Source organism: Mercenaria mercenaria, chromosome 16, assembly GCF_021730395.1.
Source record: "Mercenaria mercenaria strain notata chromosome 16, MADL_Memer_1, whole genome shotgun sequence".
NCBI lineage: Eukaryota > Metazoa > Mollusca > Bivalvia > Venerida > Veneridae > Mercenaria > Mercenaria mercenaria.
The window spans coordinates 41,669,451-41,689,402 of record NC_069376.1 but is presented as its reverse complement, the minus strand read 5'-3'; the positions used below and the strand labels follow the sequence as shown (position 1 = coordinate 41,689,402).

Here is a 19,952-nt window from a genome sequence, read left to right as displayed (position 1 = left end):
TCCACCTTTAAAAAGCTGACTCAAGTTTTTATTTTCACACATATATGTTATACCTCATGTTGTCATGCATTATGACAGAGATCTATGATTTAAATTGAAATGGACAGTTTATTTAAGCAATCATTTTAGCACCTTATGATAATCCTATTACTGGAAATGTGATTAAATTAACATAATCCTTATAATATTACATAGCAAAGTAGACATCTTGTGTTACACCTGAAACTCATCAAAGGATTGACAGTTGGTTATTATTAAATAAAATAAATGAATAAATAAACAAACTAGTACCGGTTATCACAGAGTTTTGAAATCATAAAAGTATATTTTTGAATATTAAGTAACAGTAGGAAAAGAAAATTTCATTTATATTTCTTCCAAATAAGTATACATGTACTTCCTGTAAGGTAATATTTTTTTCAATTAAACATAATGTCAAACATTTGTAGTGAAACAGATTCTGGAAATTTCCTGTCTTTAGTTTTGATTGAAAAAAAATAGTGTAGACACATATAAAAATCAGACTCCGAGTCAGATTAAACATTTTTCCCATATCCCTGTCATATTCTTTGTTACTCTATACTCACAATTGTAGCATGTAACCCAGAAATTAAACCTATGTAGATAGTTCTAAATGCTGGAAAAGCAAAGTGATGCACACTGTCCCACTTGCTGTTGAGAATGCACATGTTTTTGTTGTTTTGATATTAGAAATCTTATTGTCAACAAAAACACCCAAATTCTTTAATTCACGATACCATTTTAAAAAAAAAAGTTTTCACGCAATGTAAACGAAGGTGAATAACGCGCATGGATTTTGTCCTTTTTACATCGATAGACAGTAACTTGTCTGGAAATTACAGATTCTATGACTGACAGGACAGTAGAATAAGTCTGTTTAGAGTGTCCATCACTCCTAAACCCTCTTAGGTTTATTTATTATTGCATTTTATGAAGAAAAAAAATCTATTCTTTTTATTTCGTCACTTCTGAAAATAAAACGTACGCACGTGCGCTAGTGCGTATGTCCAGCTAGGCGCCTGTTTGCTATGACAACAGACAAACTCTGCACAGTATTTTTTCTTAGCATAGTTAATGTATATTTCGGTGAAGTAAGCCTAAGCCAGACACAGCCGGGAAGTCAGTTTATTTTTTATAAATGTATTGAAATGAATATTAAACTAAATAATGTTTAAATCTGTTTTGACTCAGTTCGACCATAGTAACATATTAATTACACAACGTTGAAGACTCTTACAACGCTTAACAGATTCTGAAGTGGGACGTTGAAGAAAACACCGAATTATTAAAAGTACAATGTTTACTTCAAATTTAGGAGTGTAGTCTATAATACAATTGTTGCGAAATTCAAACTTCCGCATGCAATATAATGTGAACGTTTCGCATATATTGTTACAAGCATGATTTAAGGCTTGACTAGTAAAATACTATAGATCTTGAATACGTTACATTTTGGTACATTTGTGTTTGCGCGTATGGTTACTAAAATAGTACCATAAAATTGTACATATTTTGAAACACGTTTAATGAAATTCAGATGTGTATCTAGATTAAATTGATTATATAAATACTTCTTTTAGGTATAAACTCATGCAGTCGGTCAGTGTTTAAGTTTAATAACGGTTCATCCGCCCTTTCAGACACAGCGAAGCATAGAAATGCCACGTAGATTGTAGACCGCATACACTCAAGCATTCATAAATACAAAGTTTTGTTACACCTCACCCCCTAAAGAAAATGTACAACGTTCGTCCGATTTTCATCCTAAATTGCTTAATTACGCCAATATTTTACGTGACGTATGTGCATATCGTCTGTACGCCCCGCCTGAATTATTTTTTTTGAGTTGCGATCCCTTGAACATGTTGAAGGCATTTCCTTTAGAAAATGATATTTGTCCATTGGTGGGATGTGTTTAAAACTTCTTAGGCATAATCAATACCAAGCCTAGTTTTAAACACATGTATTTTACAGTTGAATGATTTTTCACAGTGTTGTGACATAATGCATATGAAGAGAGTCCTGTCCGCTCTTTATTTCCATAAACTCATGCTCAAATTTCGATGAAACTTCACAGGAGGTATTGGTATAAGTTCTAGTTATGATCCCTTAAAGGTCATTCTTGAATAAAATTTGTCCGGGCTACTCCTATACTGTTGGCGGGAAACTAAGATATGAGAATTGTTAGAAAGCATTGGTCAGAACTAAAAGATTTTTCACAGGGATGTTCCTTTACTTACTTTCTGACAAGATTCTTTTTTCCAGTTCGTCAAAAGCAACAACAACAACAAAAACAACAACAACAACAACAACAACAAAAAGCAAAAACAACCCCGCCCCCTCCCCCCAAAAAACCCCCAAAACATGGTCGTTAGAAAGTATAACTGGAATTTTAAACCATCTTTTGGTCAGAAACTTCTCGTCCAATTTTGATATGATTTCTTTGATGAGCGTCTAGAAAGAGTATTAAAATAATTCGTCAGCCCTTCCTGTCACCACCACCACGCTAAAACATGGCCGCTGGGAGGCATTTTCCTTTATAGGCGAACAATGTATAAAATAGAAATTAGAAAATTTTCATCTGCTCCTAAGAATTTTTGAAAAAAAAAATGTTCACGCAGATGTTCCTTAAGTGACGCTTACCAACATTGTTCAGACTTTTCCAAATGACATCCTTAGGGCGTGGTGCATTTTCCGTGTACTTATATGAACCCAGCCAGCATTCTATATCGGCCCGATATCAAACCGACGTCGTTGTCTATAACGGCCCGATATCGGCTTCAATGTCGGCTGCAAATAGGAATGATGTCGGTCCGATGTCGGCAGACGATATCGGGCCGACACCATAATGACATTGGTCCGATATTGGCAAACGATATTTGGCCAACATCAAAATGATATCGGCCTGATATTGGCAGATCATATCGTGGTCGCGTAATAGTGTGACACGCAGTGCTTTATCAAAGTTTTCTTAAAATATACACTTTATAAATTCTCAGAGTAATTTTCTTGAGAACTCATGTGTTTCGCATCAAGTGTATTATGCATATTTGATTTTATTGATATAATAATTTTCACAACTATATATACTGCATGTTTTATACAGTTACGTAAGCTTTCTGTATATTCTTAACACTATTAGAATTGTTCAATTAGAATTTTAAACATATTTATATTTTCAATTTTTTTGTAAATATAAATATTTCTATGGCGGCATTTTACATAAAAATAAAAATGCATCTTAATTATCACGTCCCTTTATTACATATAAATTTTTGATAAATACCGTCTACAAATTTTATTTAGAACCTAGTTTGATTAATTCTGGCAAACATCATATTTGCTTAATAAATTAGCACATATAAACAATTAAATTACTTTTTCACGTTTTTCAATAATATTTTGAAAAATATAGTTATATTAGAGAATCCAATATCGGCCCGATGTCAATCCGACGTACGAAATAGTTACACTGATTGATGTCGATCTACCGATTTCAATATTTTGCGGCACTACAACGGCCCGACGTCGGCCCTACATCGGCACATTTTGCAGACATTCCGACATTATACCTATATCGGGCCGATATAGTCATGCTGGCTGGGAATAAAGTAGATTTTTAGCTTGACTCTTCAAAGAATAGTCTAGCTATTCTACTCACCCTGGCGTCGGCGTCGGCGTCACGCCTTGGTTAAAGTTTTGCATGCAAGTACATAAGACTTTCATTTAAAGTCATATAGCTTTGAAACGTATTTCTTCTTTTTCTAGGTCAATTACCAACCTCAACGGGTCAAGTCCCATAACTCTGACATGTATTTTGTCCCCTTTAGGACTTACAAAATCCTGGTTAAAGTTTTACATGCAAGTTACTATCTCCAAAACTATTGTAGATATTTAATCGAAACTTCACAAGTGTCTTCGGGGTTATAAAACTAGGTGATAGTATCAAGTGCCATAACTCTGACATGCATTTTGGCCAAATTATGCCCCCTTTTGGACTTACAAAATCCTGTTTAATGTTCTGTGTGCAAGTAACTATCTCCGAAACTAATGCAGATATTGAATTAAAACTTCACATGTGTCTTTGGAGTTATAAAACTAGGTGACAGCATCTAGTCCCATAACTCTGACATGAATTTTGACCAAATTATGCCCCCTTTTGGACTCATGGTTAAAAATTTGCATGCAAGTAACGATCTCAAAAACAAACGCAAATATTGAATAGAAACTCCACACTGGCATTTCTTTTGGTTTATAAAACTTGGTCATACAATCAAGTTCCATAACTCTGACATGCATTTTTACTAAATTATGCCCCCTTTTGAACTGAAAAAAATCAAGGTAAAAATTTTGCTTGCAAGTTACTATCTCAAATACTAATGCAAATATTGAACTGAAACACACATTTCTTTTGGTTTTTAAAACTTGGTCATAGCATCAAATCCCATAACCCTGAAATGTAGTTTGCAAAATTATGTCCCCCTTTGAACTTAAAACTTCTAGTTAAATTTTTTGAATGTAATTTACCATCTCCAAAACTAATGCCGATACTGAATTGAAACCCTGTAAATATTTTACCATTTAGCGTAATATTCCTGCTTCTGGGACAATAATTCGAACAGTCGAGCATTAGCTGTCTTACGGACATGTCTTGTTTCAAAAGATTTCATGTCAGAAACTGCTTACCTGATTTACAAACAGTCTCATACAAATGTGTTTTTTTTGAGTGACCCACAAAATGACTTACCGCAGCTCGAAGTAAGGTAAAACGCAGGCGACCGTTCCTTGTTTAAAAATTGTTGAATGCCAACAAACTGTTTACTTTAAGTGTCAAAATATATCACGCTAAAGTACCTCTTAACTATAAACGACGCTGTTGTTTTCTTGCGAGATCATGCGGTGATATTCGATCAATCTACTTGTGCAGATAAGGAAGAAGGAAATTATATTCTACTGGCTAATTATCCTTGTTTAAGGATGGTGTGTTTTAACAGGCAAGTGATCTGCAGTATTCACAAAAGAGAGGCCCTTCATGATAAATAGAGGATATTACATGAGTGTCTTTTCATGTTGAATTTATTAAACGAGTTGAATAAAATGATAAAACGCGAGGCTCTGCCGAGCATTTTATCGATTTTGATTTAACGAGTTTATTAAATTCAATGTAGAAAGTCAGGAATGTAATAATCTTTTTATCACATGTTAACTTTTCATGTCGAGACATCATAAATTCTACTTACATTTACTGTAGGGATAATACACGTTTTTGGGGTATTAACGTCTGCAGAAGCCCGCGGGATTGTTTGTGACCGAGACCGAAGGTCGAGGTCACAAACATATCCCAAGGGCTTCTGCAGGCGTTAATACCCAACACAAACGTGTATTGTCGCTATTCTTGCATAAAAAAACATTACACGACGACTAAATGCATTGTTTTCATATGTGATGACTTGACGATTCCGGTACATTTTTTATTTACCAATCTTATTGTTCTTGGAAACGGTAAACATGTTTTAAATATCCATAACCGGGGCATACATAACAACTACACTACTAAAAGCGTGATTTGAAGGTTTTTAAGCATCTTATTTTTATTTTTAGTTATTACAAACGTTACATTACACATAATTTTGCATATAACTAAAAAATTTGATAAACAGGAACACAATTATTTTAAGAATAACAACTTTACATTCGAATTATTTTGTAGTACGAACAAACAGAGTACGGATGAGTACGAAGCTAGTGACTAGCTTTCGAGGTTTATTATATGAATTCTGCGAACAATCAGGTAAAAACAAACCGACTGATACTAACAAAAATCATTAATATAATACCTAAAAACGGGCAATAGCACAAGTTACACGCGATACTTATTTATTCACAGTTATTTACAATAACTGAACAGACGCTTTGTAAAGGGAGTAAACTCTAAGAGAAGCTAGTGCGTACATTGATGGGGGCAGTACGTTTGGGTTGGAAACTGATACAGCTAAACGTACTATGGATTACATTGTATCTTTAATGCTACAAGAACAGGTTATTATGGAAGAAACAAGATGCAGATGCCAAATATCAGTCTGCGCAGAAATACATACATACGTCCCTGGCAAAGCATTTCAAAAATAAAAATCATGTATTAACAGCACGTGAATTGCCTTGTTTGCACACGATTTTTCTCCCGTTTATACATGGGCGGATCCAATGAAAAAAGTAGTTTTTATGCAAGAATATATAAACAAGTCAATTTGATCAACGTCTCCTATACTATAAACGACGTCGACGTCAAAGCTTTATTACACTAGTTTATTACATGAGTACCTATAAATAGTAACAAATTTGTGCTGAAAATTCTCCCATTATCGCATTGCGTCATGCATTATCACATTGTAATATCATTTTTATTTAATGGCTTTAATACACTCCCGCGACGTCAAACATGTGATAAATACCTATTATAGTATTTATAGTGTAAGTGTTAGCATACATGTTGCAATTATGCTTTCATTGCAACCGCAAAATGATATATCATTCCAACACGACCAGATTTGTTTTCCTGTTAAACACAAAAGACTGAAATGTGACGTTTCTATGTTTCTACGTCACAATTATTAAGCCAAACGCCTTAACGGCTCTCTGGAAAAGAATAACACACAAAAAAGCAACTATTTGGCAGAAGTGTCGTACGGAATCCTGTTTCCGCCAGTTGTACTGTCGACCGTCGCGTTAAGACGGCAACACACGGCAATGCGAAGTGACATCGCGACACGCGACAATGCAAAACGAAGCCTAACAATGCGATACCACCGACGACAATTTGACGGGATAATGTCGCTATGTCAGTGTATTTTTGAGTGTCTAAAGTACAACATATCTCAATGTCACTTCGTGCTGTCGTGCGTTGTATCGCATAGCCGCGATATCACTTCGCATTGCCGCGATGTCACTTTGTATTGTCATCTGTCATGTGACATTTAGTATTGTCATTTCGCATTATAGCGCCGTGTTATAGACTTAGACATGACGCACCACAATACGATACGACATTGAGAAATTATCGATAAATTATCGCATTATCGATTGCCACTTCGAAATGCTGACTGTTGGAAAAGAAACCTTTGTCGTGTGTCGTATCGCTTTATAACTGGCACGAACAGGATTCTGCACGTCAAGGATGTAGATAGTTATCCTCGATATCGTGTTAGAATCGAAATAACATATCTCAAACAGTGATTTTGTCTTGAGTAAATCTGAACTACAAAAATGATTTTATTTAAGAAATACTCTAGATCTAGATCTATCTCATTTTGTGATTTGTCGTGGAAGAAATTAATTGTTTGGAGTTCAGATGCGAAGGGATTATATCACGAGGGCGCAGCAAATCACTAAATGAGACATATTATTTCGATATTTATACGTTACAAAAATGTTTTAAGTAGGCCTACATCCTTGAAATATTTGCTTGTTAACATTTGGTGTTGGTTTCTTATCCAACGCGCCTCTATGCCGTTTCACACTATGACGTAATAATTGTGATGTCAGAAAAATCTACCGTATATTATAATAACACGCAATTTCCAGCCTTCTTTGGTTAATAGGAAAATGAATCTGTTCGTGCTGGAATCAACTACATTACACACAATGGTATGAAAACATATATATGATTATAACTGGGCCGTATGCGTACTACAGGTCGCCATGTAACACGTTTATCATACGTTAACATTTTAGGCACAAGGGCCTCACATGCAACAGCATGTTGGCTACTCTGTTTTATGGACACGGTTAAATCAGTGCCGAACGACAAAAGTTTACAGCTGGATTGATTGCTTGCAAAGTATTAAGGATTATTTCTTCTTTATACAAGGTATATATTTTGTCAATTTCTTGTATTTCAGATTCGATTTATGGAAATCAATTTCTATTTTCAATGACAATTATAATATTGCCTGTTGCTAGATTACACACGATAAATAATATACCAGCTCTTCGAATGAATTTTGGAGGTTTTAACTGTATAAGAAAACAAAATGAATCCGGCGAATTGTATTTTAATTGCAGACCTCGTCTTGCATAAACAGTCACTTTGTGATTATTTGTGATTTTTGTTTCGTACAGTGAAGGGTGAATTCTTTCTTAGCCTCTGCAAACAACTACTAAGTATACGAAGGAACATGATGGCCTGTCTTATTATGAGATGCATTTACACTATTCTTGCCGTCGGTTGTGTGTGTTATGGACATGAAACATGGACGTGCACGACAAACACAGATGCGCTCGTGAAAAACACGTGTCCAAAGGAAATGGAAGAGAAAATTCGTGCATTAGAAGTTCAGGTACAACAACTCCAGAAGCTTGTTAAAGAACAAAACACTTCTGTGTTTACGACTATAGAAGGCTTTCCGAAAGGTAAAATTTTTTAATAGTTTCTAGATTCTTGTACTATTTTCACACCCTATAAACGACTGTACTCGCCCTCTTCCTCTTGCGAGTGATCAAAACAATAAACTGACAGCTAAAAATTGAAAAACAGCATTTTAAAGTGACTGATTTGCTTTCAAGGTATGTATATTTATATTTTATTGGAAGCTGAACATGATTTGTTTCTGTTTATGATGTGTTAGTCTGAGTACAGGTAGAATTATAGCCAAAAACACGATTGATCACTGATTTTGTATAGAAATTGTACATTTTCGGTGTCAAAGGTATATATTTCCTTGCTTGAAAAATGACCTACATAATAATTATAAATTCCACTGTTTCATGGATAAAGAAACAATACTAATTTGGTAGAATTAAATAAAATCTTTGATAAATTCTCTAATTTGTTTATAACCGTCAATGAAAGAAGACTGTATGCATGCTAGCTTTAGTACTGTACAAGTGCTTGCGAGTTTCGCAAAATGACTATATGCCTGTTTGAGAGTGACTTATTTATAAGATATCTGCGTTTCTTATGCTCCTGTAGTATTTCTTCAAAATTATAACCCGCCAACAAAGTTTGAAGGAGGGTGGTATATAGCAGTCACCATGCAGTCTGTCTGTCTGATTATAACTGGGCCGTATGCGTACTACAGGTCGCCATGTAACACGTTTATCATACGTTAACATTTTAGGCACAAGGGCCTCACATGCAACAGCATGTTGGCTACTCTGTTTTATGGACACGGTTAAATCAGTGCCGAACGACAAAAGTTTACAGCTGGATTGATTGCTTGCAAAGTATTAAGGATTATTTCTTCTTTATACAAGGTATATATTTTGTCAATTTCTTGTATTTCAGATTCGATTTATGGAAATCAATTTCTATTTTCAATGACAATTATAATATTGCCTGTTGCTAGATTACACACGATAAATAATATACCAGCTCTTCGAATGAATTTTGGAGGTTTTAACTGTATAAGAAAACAAAATGAATCCGGCGAATTGTATTTTAATTGCAGACCTCGTCTTGCATAAACAGTCACTTTGTGATTATTTGTGATTTTTGTTTCGTACAGTGAAGGGTGAATTCTTTCTTAGCCTCTGCAAACAACTACTAAGTATACGAAGGAACATGATGGCCTGTCTTATTATGAGATGCATTTACACTATTCTTGCCGTCGGTTGTGTGTGTTATGGACATGAAACATGGACGTGCACGACAAACACAGATGCGCTCGTGAAAAACACGTGTCCAAAGGAAATGGAAGAGAAAATTCGTGCATTAGAAGTTCAGGTACAACAACTCCAGAAGCTTGTTAAAGAACAAAACACTTCTGTGTTTACGACTATAGAAGGCTTTCCGAAAGGTAAAATTTTTTAATAGTTTCTAGATTCTTGTACTATTTTCACACCCTATAAACGACTGTACTCGCCCTCTTCCTCTTGCGAGTGATCAAAACAATAAACTGACAGCTAAAAATTGAAAAACAGCATTTTAAAGTGACTGATTTGCTTTCAAGGTATGTATATTTATATTTTATTGGAAGCTGAACATGATTTGTTTCTGTTTATGATGTGTTAGTCTGAGTACAGGTAGAATTATAGCCAAAAACACGATTGATCACTGATTTTGTATAGAAATTGTACATTTTCGGTGTCAAAGGTATATATTTCCTTGCTTGAAAAATGACCTACATAATAATTATAAATTCCACTGTTTCATGGATAAAGAAACAATACTAATTTGGTAGAATTAAATAAAATCTTTGATAAATTCTCTAATTTGTTTATAACCGTCAATGAAAGAAGACTGTATGCATGCTAGCTTTAGTACTGTACAAGTGCTTGCGAGTTTCGCAAAATGACTATATGCCTGTTTGAGAGTGACTTATTTATAAGATATCTGCGTTTCTTATGCTCCTGTAGTATTTCTTCAAAATTATAACCCGCCAACAAAGTTTGAAGGAGGGTGGTATATAGCAGTCACCATGCAGTCTGTCTGTTCGGTCTGTTTGTATATGTCCTCATAAGTTTGCAGTAGAAGTCACCATACAGTCTGTCTGTTCAGTCTTTTTGTATATGTGTCCTCTCTTTTAGAGTGACACTCAAAGGTGAAATATGGTCTGTTTTCGTGTCCGTGCCATTTTTATGAATTAAGGAATTCTTAGAAAAAACTTGGCACAAATGTTTACCATCATGAGATCACAATGAGACGATGTGTCGCACACAAGACTATATTTTCTAGAATTTCAACCTATTGAAACCGATATATCATTGCAACTACAAATAATAAGGTGTGAAAATATGAACAGTAAATGGGGTGATTTGTAGTGAAACGACGCCAGATTGAATCCACTAATCCTTTGTGGTTCGCTTTCTTGACAGCGTCGCACAGTAAACAGCTCTGTTTTAGTTTTGTCTTTGTATTTGCCATAAACAAACGAAATTTAACATGAAACTTATTTTATTTTGCTGAAAATACATTCTACGAATGAAATAAATCCCCATTTTACAAGCAGAAGTGCCATAAGAGGAAAAAATGAGGGTTTATTAGCTCACCTGAGCAATAAGTGCTCAAGGTGAGCTTTTTCTGATCACCCAATGTCCATCGTCCGTCATCGTCGTCGTCGTCCATCGTCAACAATATGACTGTTAACACTGTAGAGGTCACACTTTCAGTCCAATCTTAATGAAACTTGGTCAAAACGTTACTCTCAATTGAACCTTGGATGCGTTCGATATTGGTTCATCTGGGCTCAAAAACTAGATCACCAGGTCATTTCAAAGGAAAAGGTTGTTAACAGTGTAGAGATCACAATTTGGCCCAATTCTAATGAAACTTGGTCAGAATATTACCCTCAATAAAATCTTGAACAATTCGATATTTGGTCATCAGGGTTAAAATACTCAGTCACCAGGTCAATCAAAGGAAAAGCTCGTTAACACTCTAGAGGCCACATTTGTGACCATTTATTAATGAAACTTTTTTTCTCAGAATGTTCCTTTTGGTGATATTTAAGTCGAGTTGATATCTTGGTCATCTGGGGTCAAAAACTTGGTCAGCAGGTCAAATCAAAGGAAAAGCTAGTTAACACTCTAGAGGACACATCTATGACCATATCGTAAAGAAACTTGGTCAGAATATTAATCTTGAGAATCAATAGGTGACGTTTAAATCTGGGTCAAGTGGGGTCAAAAACTAAGTCACCAGATAAAATCGAAGGACAAGCCTGTTAACTCTCTAGAGGCCATAATTATGTCAATATGTCTAATCTTGCTGACTGATTTACCATGAAGTTAACCCTGAATTACTAATAAGGACTTAATCGACTTTTCCGATAGTGTTTTCATTATCGTTTTCTATTTATACGTTCGCAGGATACTTGCGGGTGCAATAGTTTGAAAAAAATCATCATTTTGTTGGCAGACGGACAGACAGACGGGGGTGAACCTGTAGTCCCCTCCTGTCTCATCTAATCGATATTTTGAAATCGTCAGAAAATATTTATTCGCCTGATTTCCATAAGGAATCGATGGTTAATTTCTTGCATGACATAGTAGGGACACTGTATATACTTTCAGTTTATAATTCTGTATTTTATGATAGTATATGTGTGTAAAACCATCACTAAATACTTACATGTAAACGATGCTGAAGCATTCAATTCATAACATAATTAAGTAGGTGAGCGAGTCACAGACATTCCATCCCCACCCAAACGGATTAGTACAAGCATAGCACGAGGGGTTCGACATTGAATGACATTACATACATGACGCCTGATCAAAAGAGACAATTTTGTTTGCATTTTTTATTCCATATTCCATTTAAGTATTTAAAGGACATACATCGCCTACTGTACTCGCAGGATGGAATACAGTGTCACTTGCAAATACGCGTTCAGATCAAATACCAAATTAGCAAGTCGGAATACAGTGAATGTATTTTTCACTGACTAGATAAAAATTAATTCATTCAAGAACGCAACAGATTTGAAACATCTTGTTGACATATATTTATGGAGTATGCATACTCGTTTCAGAAAACATCATGAATTATTGGATTGCAAATCAATTTTACGTGTTATTTATCAGTTTCGTGACTTGGTCAAGTGAATATTCATGCAATGAGTGTGATCAGTCAACATTTTGTAAACATTACTTATCAGTTTCATCTATTATACCGTCATATACACATATTTATGTTAGACATATCATTAAACTGAAATACACAAACAGTGTAATGCAAAATAATGAATTTAAAGACGATTTGATACCTTTCGCGTGTCTGTTTATTGTTTTGATCACTCGCAAGAGGAAGAGAGGGAGTACAGTCGTTTATAGGGTGTGATTTTTATACACTGTCAGGTTAATTGTTAAAAGTATGCTCCTTTCCGTTGGTTCAACCATTATACTGGGTTCAACCAATAAAATTACACCTTTATCTTTATTTATTTACTAAATCTTGATTGTTTAGGTACTTTTATCTGACATTATTATACATAGTCTGTGAATTTAAAGTATGAATGAACAACTGCTTTAAGGTAATGAACACGTAATGACAATCGGCACATTCCGTGCGATTACGTGTCTCCCGTATACGATTTCGGCATCCTTCGGCTATAACAGAAAATTGTTTCTTATAAACATCGGGAGAATGCCGAAATCGCATTCGGAGCATACGTAAACGAACGGAAATTGCCGATTGTCATTACGTAATGATTACCTTAAAGTTTGAAATATTACTTAACAATTAAAGACTGTTCCAATCATAATAACGACATGTCAGCCGTACGAATAAATTCTAAATAACATGAAGTAAACTCAAGAATGGTATTATATTTGCATTTATCTTACTCAATAATAGATCTACAAATGTTAAAGGTTAATGTGCATGATTTTAAACAACTTTGCTATTTATGCAAACTAAAACCAAGGGTTCAGGTGAACTATTGGGCCAACCTTTATTAGGATACCACCTGGTAGATTTTCATCGCATTGGAACTAGTAGGATAATCCTTGCATCAAACAACTCTCTCCAGCCTGTTCAAAAGATTCCACTTGATTCCTTTAAGGTGCCACCAAGGCTGAAAATAGCAAACAGTCTTTAAACGATGTTTTCTCATAAACCACTGGCTAGATCGTTCCCAAACATGGTTTTTAACATTCTGGCATAAACACTATTTCAAGTGTCTTCAGTCAAATGGCTTTCGGTAAACGCCATTTAATGGCCGCAAAGGCTGATGGGTTGATATTCATCCAACTTGGTCTCTAGCGTCCTGATATGGACCTCTCTCAAATCTTATGAATAGTTCCTCTTGACCTTTTTTAGGGGCTACCAGAACTAAAAATAGAAAGCTTTTAAACGACTACTTCTAATGAATTGCTAGATGTTACTTTTCATGACACCTTAGTCAAGCAATCAAAGTCGGTGAGTGCCTAATGACCATCATGATAGGAAGATGCACATGTCGATAACGGTCTATACCCTAAAAATGTTGTATTTTCGTTTTGTCGTTACTCAAAATTTGCCCTTCCGGCAAGCACCATTTCCTGATCTGTCATTTTGTCCTTAAAGAATAATTACACGCTACTTCTTTTAGGGCGTCATTATTGGCTTGTACATATGTAGCGTCCCTCCGTGATGTCGCGCTGTATTTTTTCGTTGTGTCGTTTTAGTGCCAATGACAGAACAACACAACGAAACAATGACAAAGGTTAAAGATGTCGTATCGACACAACAGAACGACACAACAACAACAACAAGAACACAACAAAACAGTTAAATGTCGTTCAGTTGGGCTGGAAGAAGCAATAGATACTGGCAGAATTCAGACGCAATATTTTTATACGCCCGTCTCTGAAAGAGCGGGGCGTATTATGTGAACACCCGTGGCGGCGGGTGGCGGCTGGCGGCGGGCGGCGTCCAAAGCATGTCCAAAGCATGTCTAAGTCGAACAGTTTTTATCGGATCTTCACTTAACTTTGCTGACAATGTTTCTGTGCATAATATTTCGGCCAGGTTCGATAACAGGCACTCTTGGATTATGACCCTTGAATCACTCGAAAAACAGCGAGTTTAGCCTTGTCCGCTCTCTAAGTCAAACAATTTTTATCCGATCTTCACCACACTTGCTGACAATGTTTGTTGGCATAGAATCTCGATCTTGGCCAAGTTCGATAACAAGTTAAATTGCCCGAAGCACTCTTGTATAAGGGCCCTTGAATTACTTGAAAAAGTGTGAATTTAGCCTTGTCCGCTCTCCAAGTCCAACAGTTTTCACCCGATCTTCATCAGATTTGCAGACGATGTTTGTGGGCTTAATATCCCGGCCAAGTTCGATTACCAGCTAAACTGCCTTAGGCACTCAATGTTTATGGGCATGATATCTCGGCCACGTACGATAACCATCCAAATCACCCCAGACACTCTTGAATTATGCCCCTTGAAGTAGGCCAAGTTCGATGACGAGCGTTTTTCGTGACATTCTGGCACTCTTGTTATTAATAAGTTAGAGATTCTCTCTTGCAGACTGTTCAGAAATATATAGGAATGGAACAAGGACAGACGGAGTTTACTCTATCTCACCAGATGGAAGGTGCCCATTCTTTGTGTATTGCGACATGACGAACGGGGGCTGGACTTTGATCCAGGTAATGCATCTCGATACCAGATAATTATAATATAAAACGGTAGAAAACAGAAGAAGTTTACTCTATCTCACTAGATGGAAGTTGTCCATTCTTTATGTATTGACACAAAACGAAGGGGTGGGGAATGAGTGGGGGCGGATTGGACTTTTGATCCTGGTAATGTGCCTTTTTACTAGATAAGAGTTTAAAACGGTACAATAATAGACGAACTTTAATCCTTCTTACTAGATGGAAGATGTCTGCTCCTTTTGCATTGCTACAAAATGAATGTGGGAATTGGACTTAATTGTTATCCTGGTAATGTCACTCATTACTAGATAATGGTATAAAACGGTACAGGATTTCTCTATCTCACCAGATGGAAGATGCCTGTTCATTGTATATTACGACATGGCGATCAAACTTTGGACTTTTGATCCATCTCACTATCTAGGTGATAGTATGAAACGACGCGAATTGTAATATCTAATATTTAACCGTTGTTCACTACTATCAATAGCAAAAATCTATACTGTATTGTTGTAATACTTGGCGAATGGACGGTACTGTTATTTTATAACTTATATATTATGTTAGCATTTTGTTGTCAATTGAATTTATGTCAACTGGATTGTATTTTGGATTGTGTATTGCTTCATAGAAGGAAAATTAAGACAAATGTTTGTATGTAAACACGGTTAGCACGACAACAGTGAGCACTCTAAATAACAACTGTTACATTTTTTACGTTTCAGTTTTAAACAAAAATGTCAATGTTAAGTGTTTGTTTTCATTATAGAATCGGGTTGACCGTAAGGTAAACTTTTACCGGTCCTGGGACGACTACGTTAGTGGATTTGGTGATATTGACGGATCTCATTGGCTAGGCTTGGAGAAGATACACCGTTTGACGCGAGATGGCTGCCAAATATATTTCGATATGGAGAATTTTGATGGGACAAAAGATTATGCACATTACAAGGTGTTTACCGTTCACGAAGCGGCAACTGGATACACTATGAACGTAGATGCCTTTAATTATGAAGGTAGCATTGACGAACTGCTGAGTTACCATAACAATATGAAATTCTCAACGTATGACAGGGACAACGATATGGCTTCAATCAATTGCTGCCTCGAGCGTTTAGACGGGGGAGGATGGTGGTACAAAAACTGTTACAAATTGGGAAACATGAATGGAGTGTTCGGTAAAAGATCAGAGGGTGGTATCTGCTACTGGACAACAAAGAGCGTTCCTATAAAAAAGGTCACCATTAAGGTGAAAGACATGATTGGTCAATGTTAAATTACTGGCGACGATATATATATATTCCATATCTATTTTATCTATCCAATCGTGAACGTTCATTTGCAAGACGTGACCGTACAATGTATTACCTTATTGGACGCACGTGCGAACAAAAACCTGTATTTTCCCGTATTTGGGCGGCTCAACAGTCCAATGTTAAACACACGATCAAGCCCGAAACGCTTGAAAATGTTCCTAATGTATATTGGGGGAAGTAGGGGCTCTATGTACAGTTAGATTATGCGTCTTGAAATGAGGAAGGCAGAAATACAATATTCAGTGAATCATTTTTAATTTAAAAATAAAATAGATATTCTGAATAAAAAAGGTTATTTAACATTGAACTGAACAATACGAGATATATATTTGGACTCGTACCCAGTTAGGAAAAGCATATTTGACTCACCCAGCGGGTCGTCCAATATGGTTTACTCAGCTGGGTACTCGTCCAAATATTGCACAAAACAATCTTAAATAACCTGATAATATATTATGTCTATATTAATCTTTGTATGGTTTTGGCGTTAAATACAAGAGCAAACTCCATGGTTGTACAAAATTATGAGCGTAAATAACATCGTTTCTCGAGTTATACATTTGTTCATATTAATATTTTATTTTCAGGTTTTCAACTTTAATTTCATAGTATATCAGTTATCACGGATGAAATGCACTGATTGCGATTTCGTTTGTAGAATTTTTAACATTATTCACTCCATTAAAGACTAATGTTTGTGATAAAATCTGTTATAGGTTGCAAAGTTCTTTGTACTGTTATGTTTATGAAGTTATTTTCTGCCTTCATGAATGTATTACCTTTAAAAGCCGATATGTTGCTTGTATTCATTGTCTTACCCTTGAATGACCATTAGAGAGGCTACTTATAGGGTCTGAACACTTGGTTTTGCTGTATTCTTGTGATTCCAGCGGGTATAAATGTTTTGATTCCATACAGAGTTTCGTTTTCTTATAAATGAGATACGAAACCACAATGTTTGTTCCATTACGAACTTTTGGTAACATCGACCTAACGGAAAATTTATAAATTAGTCTTTATAAACAAAGAAGGATAAAATTACTTAAATATAAATAGAAAAATGTCTATTTGGAAATTCAAAAGACGGTATCCCACAAATTAAAGTATATTTCTTTCCGGATCGTATGAATATTTTTGACGCCATATAACATATACTGTGGTGGTGCACCATAAATCCAAAATCAAATCAAATTTAATCATTTAAGAGCGACCTCAGTGATCCAGTGATAACACTCTTTGATTACGAAAATAGGGGTCGTGAGTTCAGAGCCCCCGCTCCGCCAACTAAATATTACTAACATTGGGATTAGAGTCCCATATACATGTATGAGTGCTTTATACCTGGCACACTAAAGAACCAGGGAAGCTTCTGAAGTTGGAGCGTCTTCTGTATCTTGCACTATCCTCCTACTAGCATTGCTAACAGTCTTCTGGAAGAGTCGCCCGTATTGATTACCGGTGGCGACTATAAATAAGCTTTAAACCAAACAATTAATCATTTGCATCAAGATTCCCTTACTTTTATAATTCTTTTATAATATATATAATATGCTAATCGAAAATATATGAGAAATTTCAAAAATGTACAATTAGTTGTATGAAAGATATTGACAAAGTTATCGATGGAGCCAAAGAAGTTCCGTAAGTGTATTTTATCGCAGGAATGTTGATAGTTATCTTGATATACCGTCTATGTTTTTTTTGACAAGTAATCAGTTTTGGTATAGCTAGATTGTATGAAAACATTCGTCCTTAATAAGAAAAAAAACGTCGTTATTGTGTAATACAGTGTGATTAAGTTTATCATTCACTAGTTTAACAGTTATGTTCGAATACTGTCGGCAATTAGTGTTTGTGTACAGTAGCCTAAAACTTCCTATTATAAGACACATATTTCTTATGTTGTGTGACGTAGTAGATGTCCTTCTAAAATATATATCAAAGCATGTGAAAAATGTTATTCATTTTCACAATATAATTTTAGTATAGAACATTGCATAATAGAAGTTTTACAGTTAAAAAGGATAGAAATATCTTTAATCAAAATATGTGCTGTGTAATAATCCTCGCGGCCTTCACAAATACAAATATGTAAGAAGAGTCTCGAGAAAGCAGGCATATTATTGTGATTTACCGTATTGTAAGTTGTTTTCTCTGGTTGGAAATTTTTACCTTTTTTTTTTAGATTTTGTTAGATAATATTTAAAGGCAAATACAGTGAAGGTTTCAGTTCCATATTTGTTTCTTCTGTTCCCACTGTTCATACATTAATTGGCAATCTATGGTCTTTTTCCTTTGACCTGTGTCGTATCTCGGGTGTATTTGGACTAGCGTCAAATTAGAAAGTGTTTAAAGGTAACCATATAAAAGCCGCATTTTTAATGATCGTATACAGTGTAACCTCTGTAGAGCAACACCCTTAGGGAGATACAAATGTTAACTGTTATGTAGAGGTTGTTGTTCTGGAGAGGTAAATTTGTTAGTATATTTCAGCTTTATATGGATATTTTGATGATGTTGTTAAAGAGAGGTTTTTGCTTAAAAGAGGACTGCTATAGAGAGGTTGAACTGTACAAATAAATAATAACTTTTCCGTATTTTTATCTTATTTGTTAAACGACTGCGTTTCAATAAAATAGTCGTTTTTGCTAATGAACTAATAACATATTGAAACTAAAATGCAGTATTCAAAGGAACTCGCTACATATTTACATACTATTTGCGTTAAAGTTTTTTTTACAAGGAAATGAATCCATTTTAATTTTATTTAAATTACATGCACCAGTTGTCTTGAAAATAAACTGACATACCGCTTTTGATAGGGCCTTACTACCGCCTAAACCAGTAGACAACTTCTTATATTCTTATATACACCTGATTATATGCATTTATTATCACTAATATTATTGGCGGGAAACTCTAAAGCATTCTTGTCAGAAATCATTTGTCACAATTAAAAGATATTTCACAGAAATGTTCATTTTCTTATTTTCTACCAAGATTTTTTTCTCAGTTCGTCAGAAATAGGGTATGGTCGTTAGTAAGCATGGTCCCTCTATACATTGTAAAACTGGAACTTTAAAAAAACCTTTTAGTCAGAAACTTCTTGCCCGATGTCGATATGATTTCTTGGATGAGCGGCTAGAAATAGTATTACAATAATTCGCCAGCCCTCACTATCCTCACCACCACGGTAAAACATGGCCTCTTGGAAGAACTTTCCTTTATTAGCGAATAATGTATGTATAGTTAATCAGAACTTTGAAAATTTTCTAAACGTCACCTGCTCGTTCAATTTTTTTTTTTGAAAAAAAAGAAGAAAAAAGTAGATTTAAAAAAATCACGTCAGAAACTGTTGACCTGATTTACAAACAGTCTCACACAAATATACTTCTTTTTGTCTTGGTGGCCCACAAAATGACTTACAGGAGCTCGAAGTAAGATAAAACGCGGACGAACATTCCTTGTTTAAAATTGTTGAATGCCAACAAACTGTTTACTTTAAGTGTCAAAATATATCATGCT

At 35.2% G+C, this 19,952-nt stretch overlaps 2 protein-coding genes across 2 annotated transcripts; both read left to right on the top strand.

Moving 5' to 3' along the window:
- The first annotated feature begins 7,412 nt into the window (after positions 1–7,412).
- On the top strand, positions 7,413–8,461 carry LOC128549859 (uncharacterized). The gene is made up of 2 exons (XM_053527543.1): positions 7,413–7,888; positions 8,140–8,461. Exons 1-2 carry the CDS (start codon positions 7,768–7,770, stop codon positions 8,442–8,444), a joined length of 426 nt encoding a protein of 141 aa, XP_053383518.1. The 5' UTR covers positions 7,413–7,767; the 3' UTR covers positions 8,445–8,461.
- Positions 8,462–9,113: 652 nt separating this feature from the next.
- Positions 9,114–19,020, top strand: LOC123539636 (microfibril-associated glycoprotein 4-like). Its single transcript, XM_045324313.2, has 4 exons — positions 9,114–9,273; positions 9,525–9,815; positions 14,981–15,102; positions 15,881–19,020. Exons 1-4 carry the CDS (start codon positions 9,153–9,155, stop codon positions 16,385–16,387), a joined length of 1,041 nt encoding a protein of 346 aa, XP_045180248.2. The 5' UTR covers positions 9,114–9,152; the 3' UTR covers positions 16,388–19,020.
- Positions 19,021–19,952: the final 932 nt, after the last annotated feature.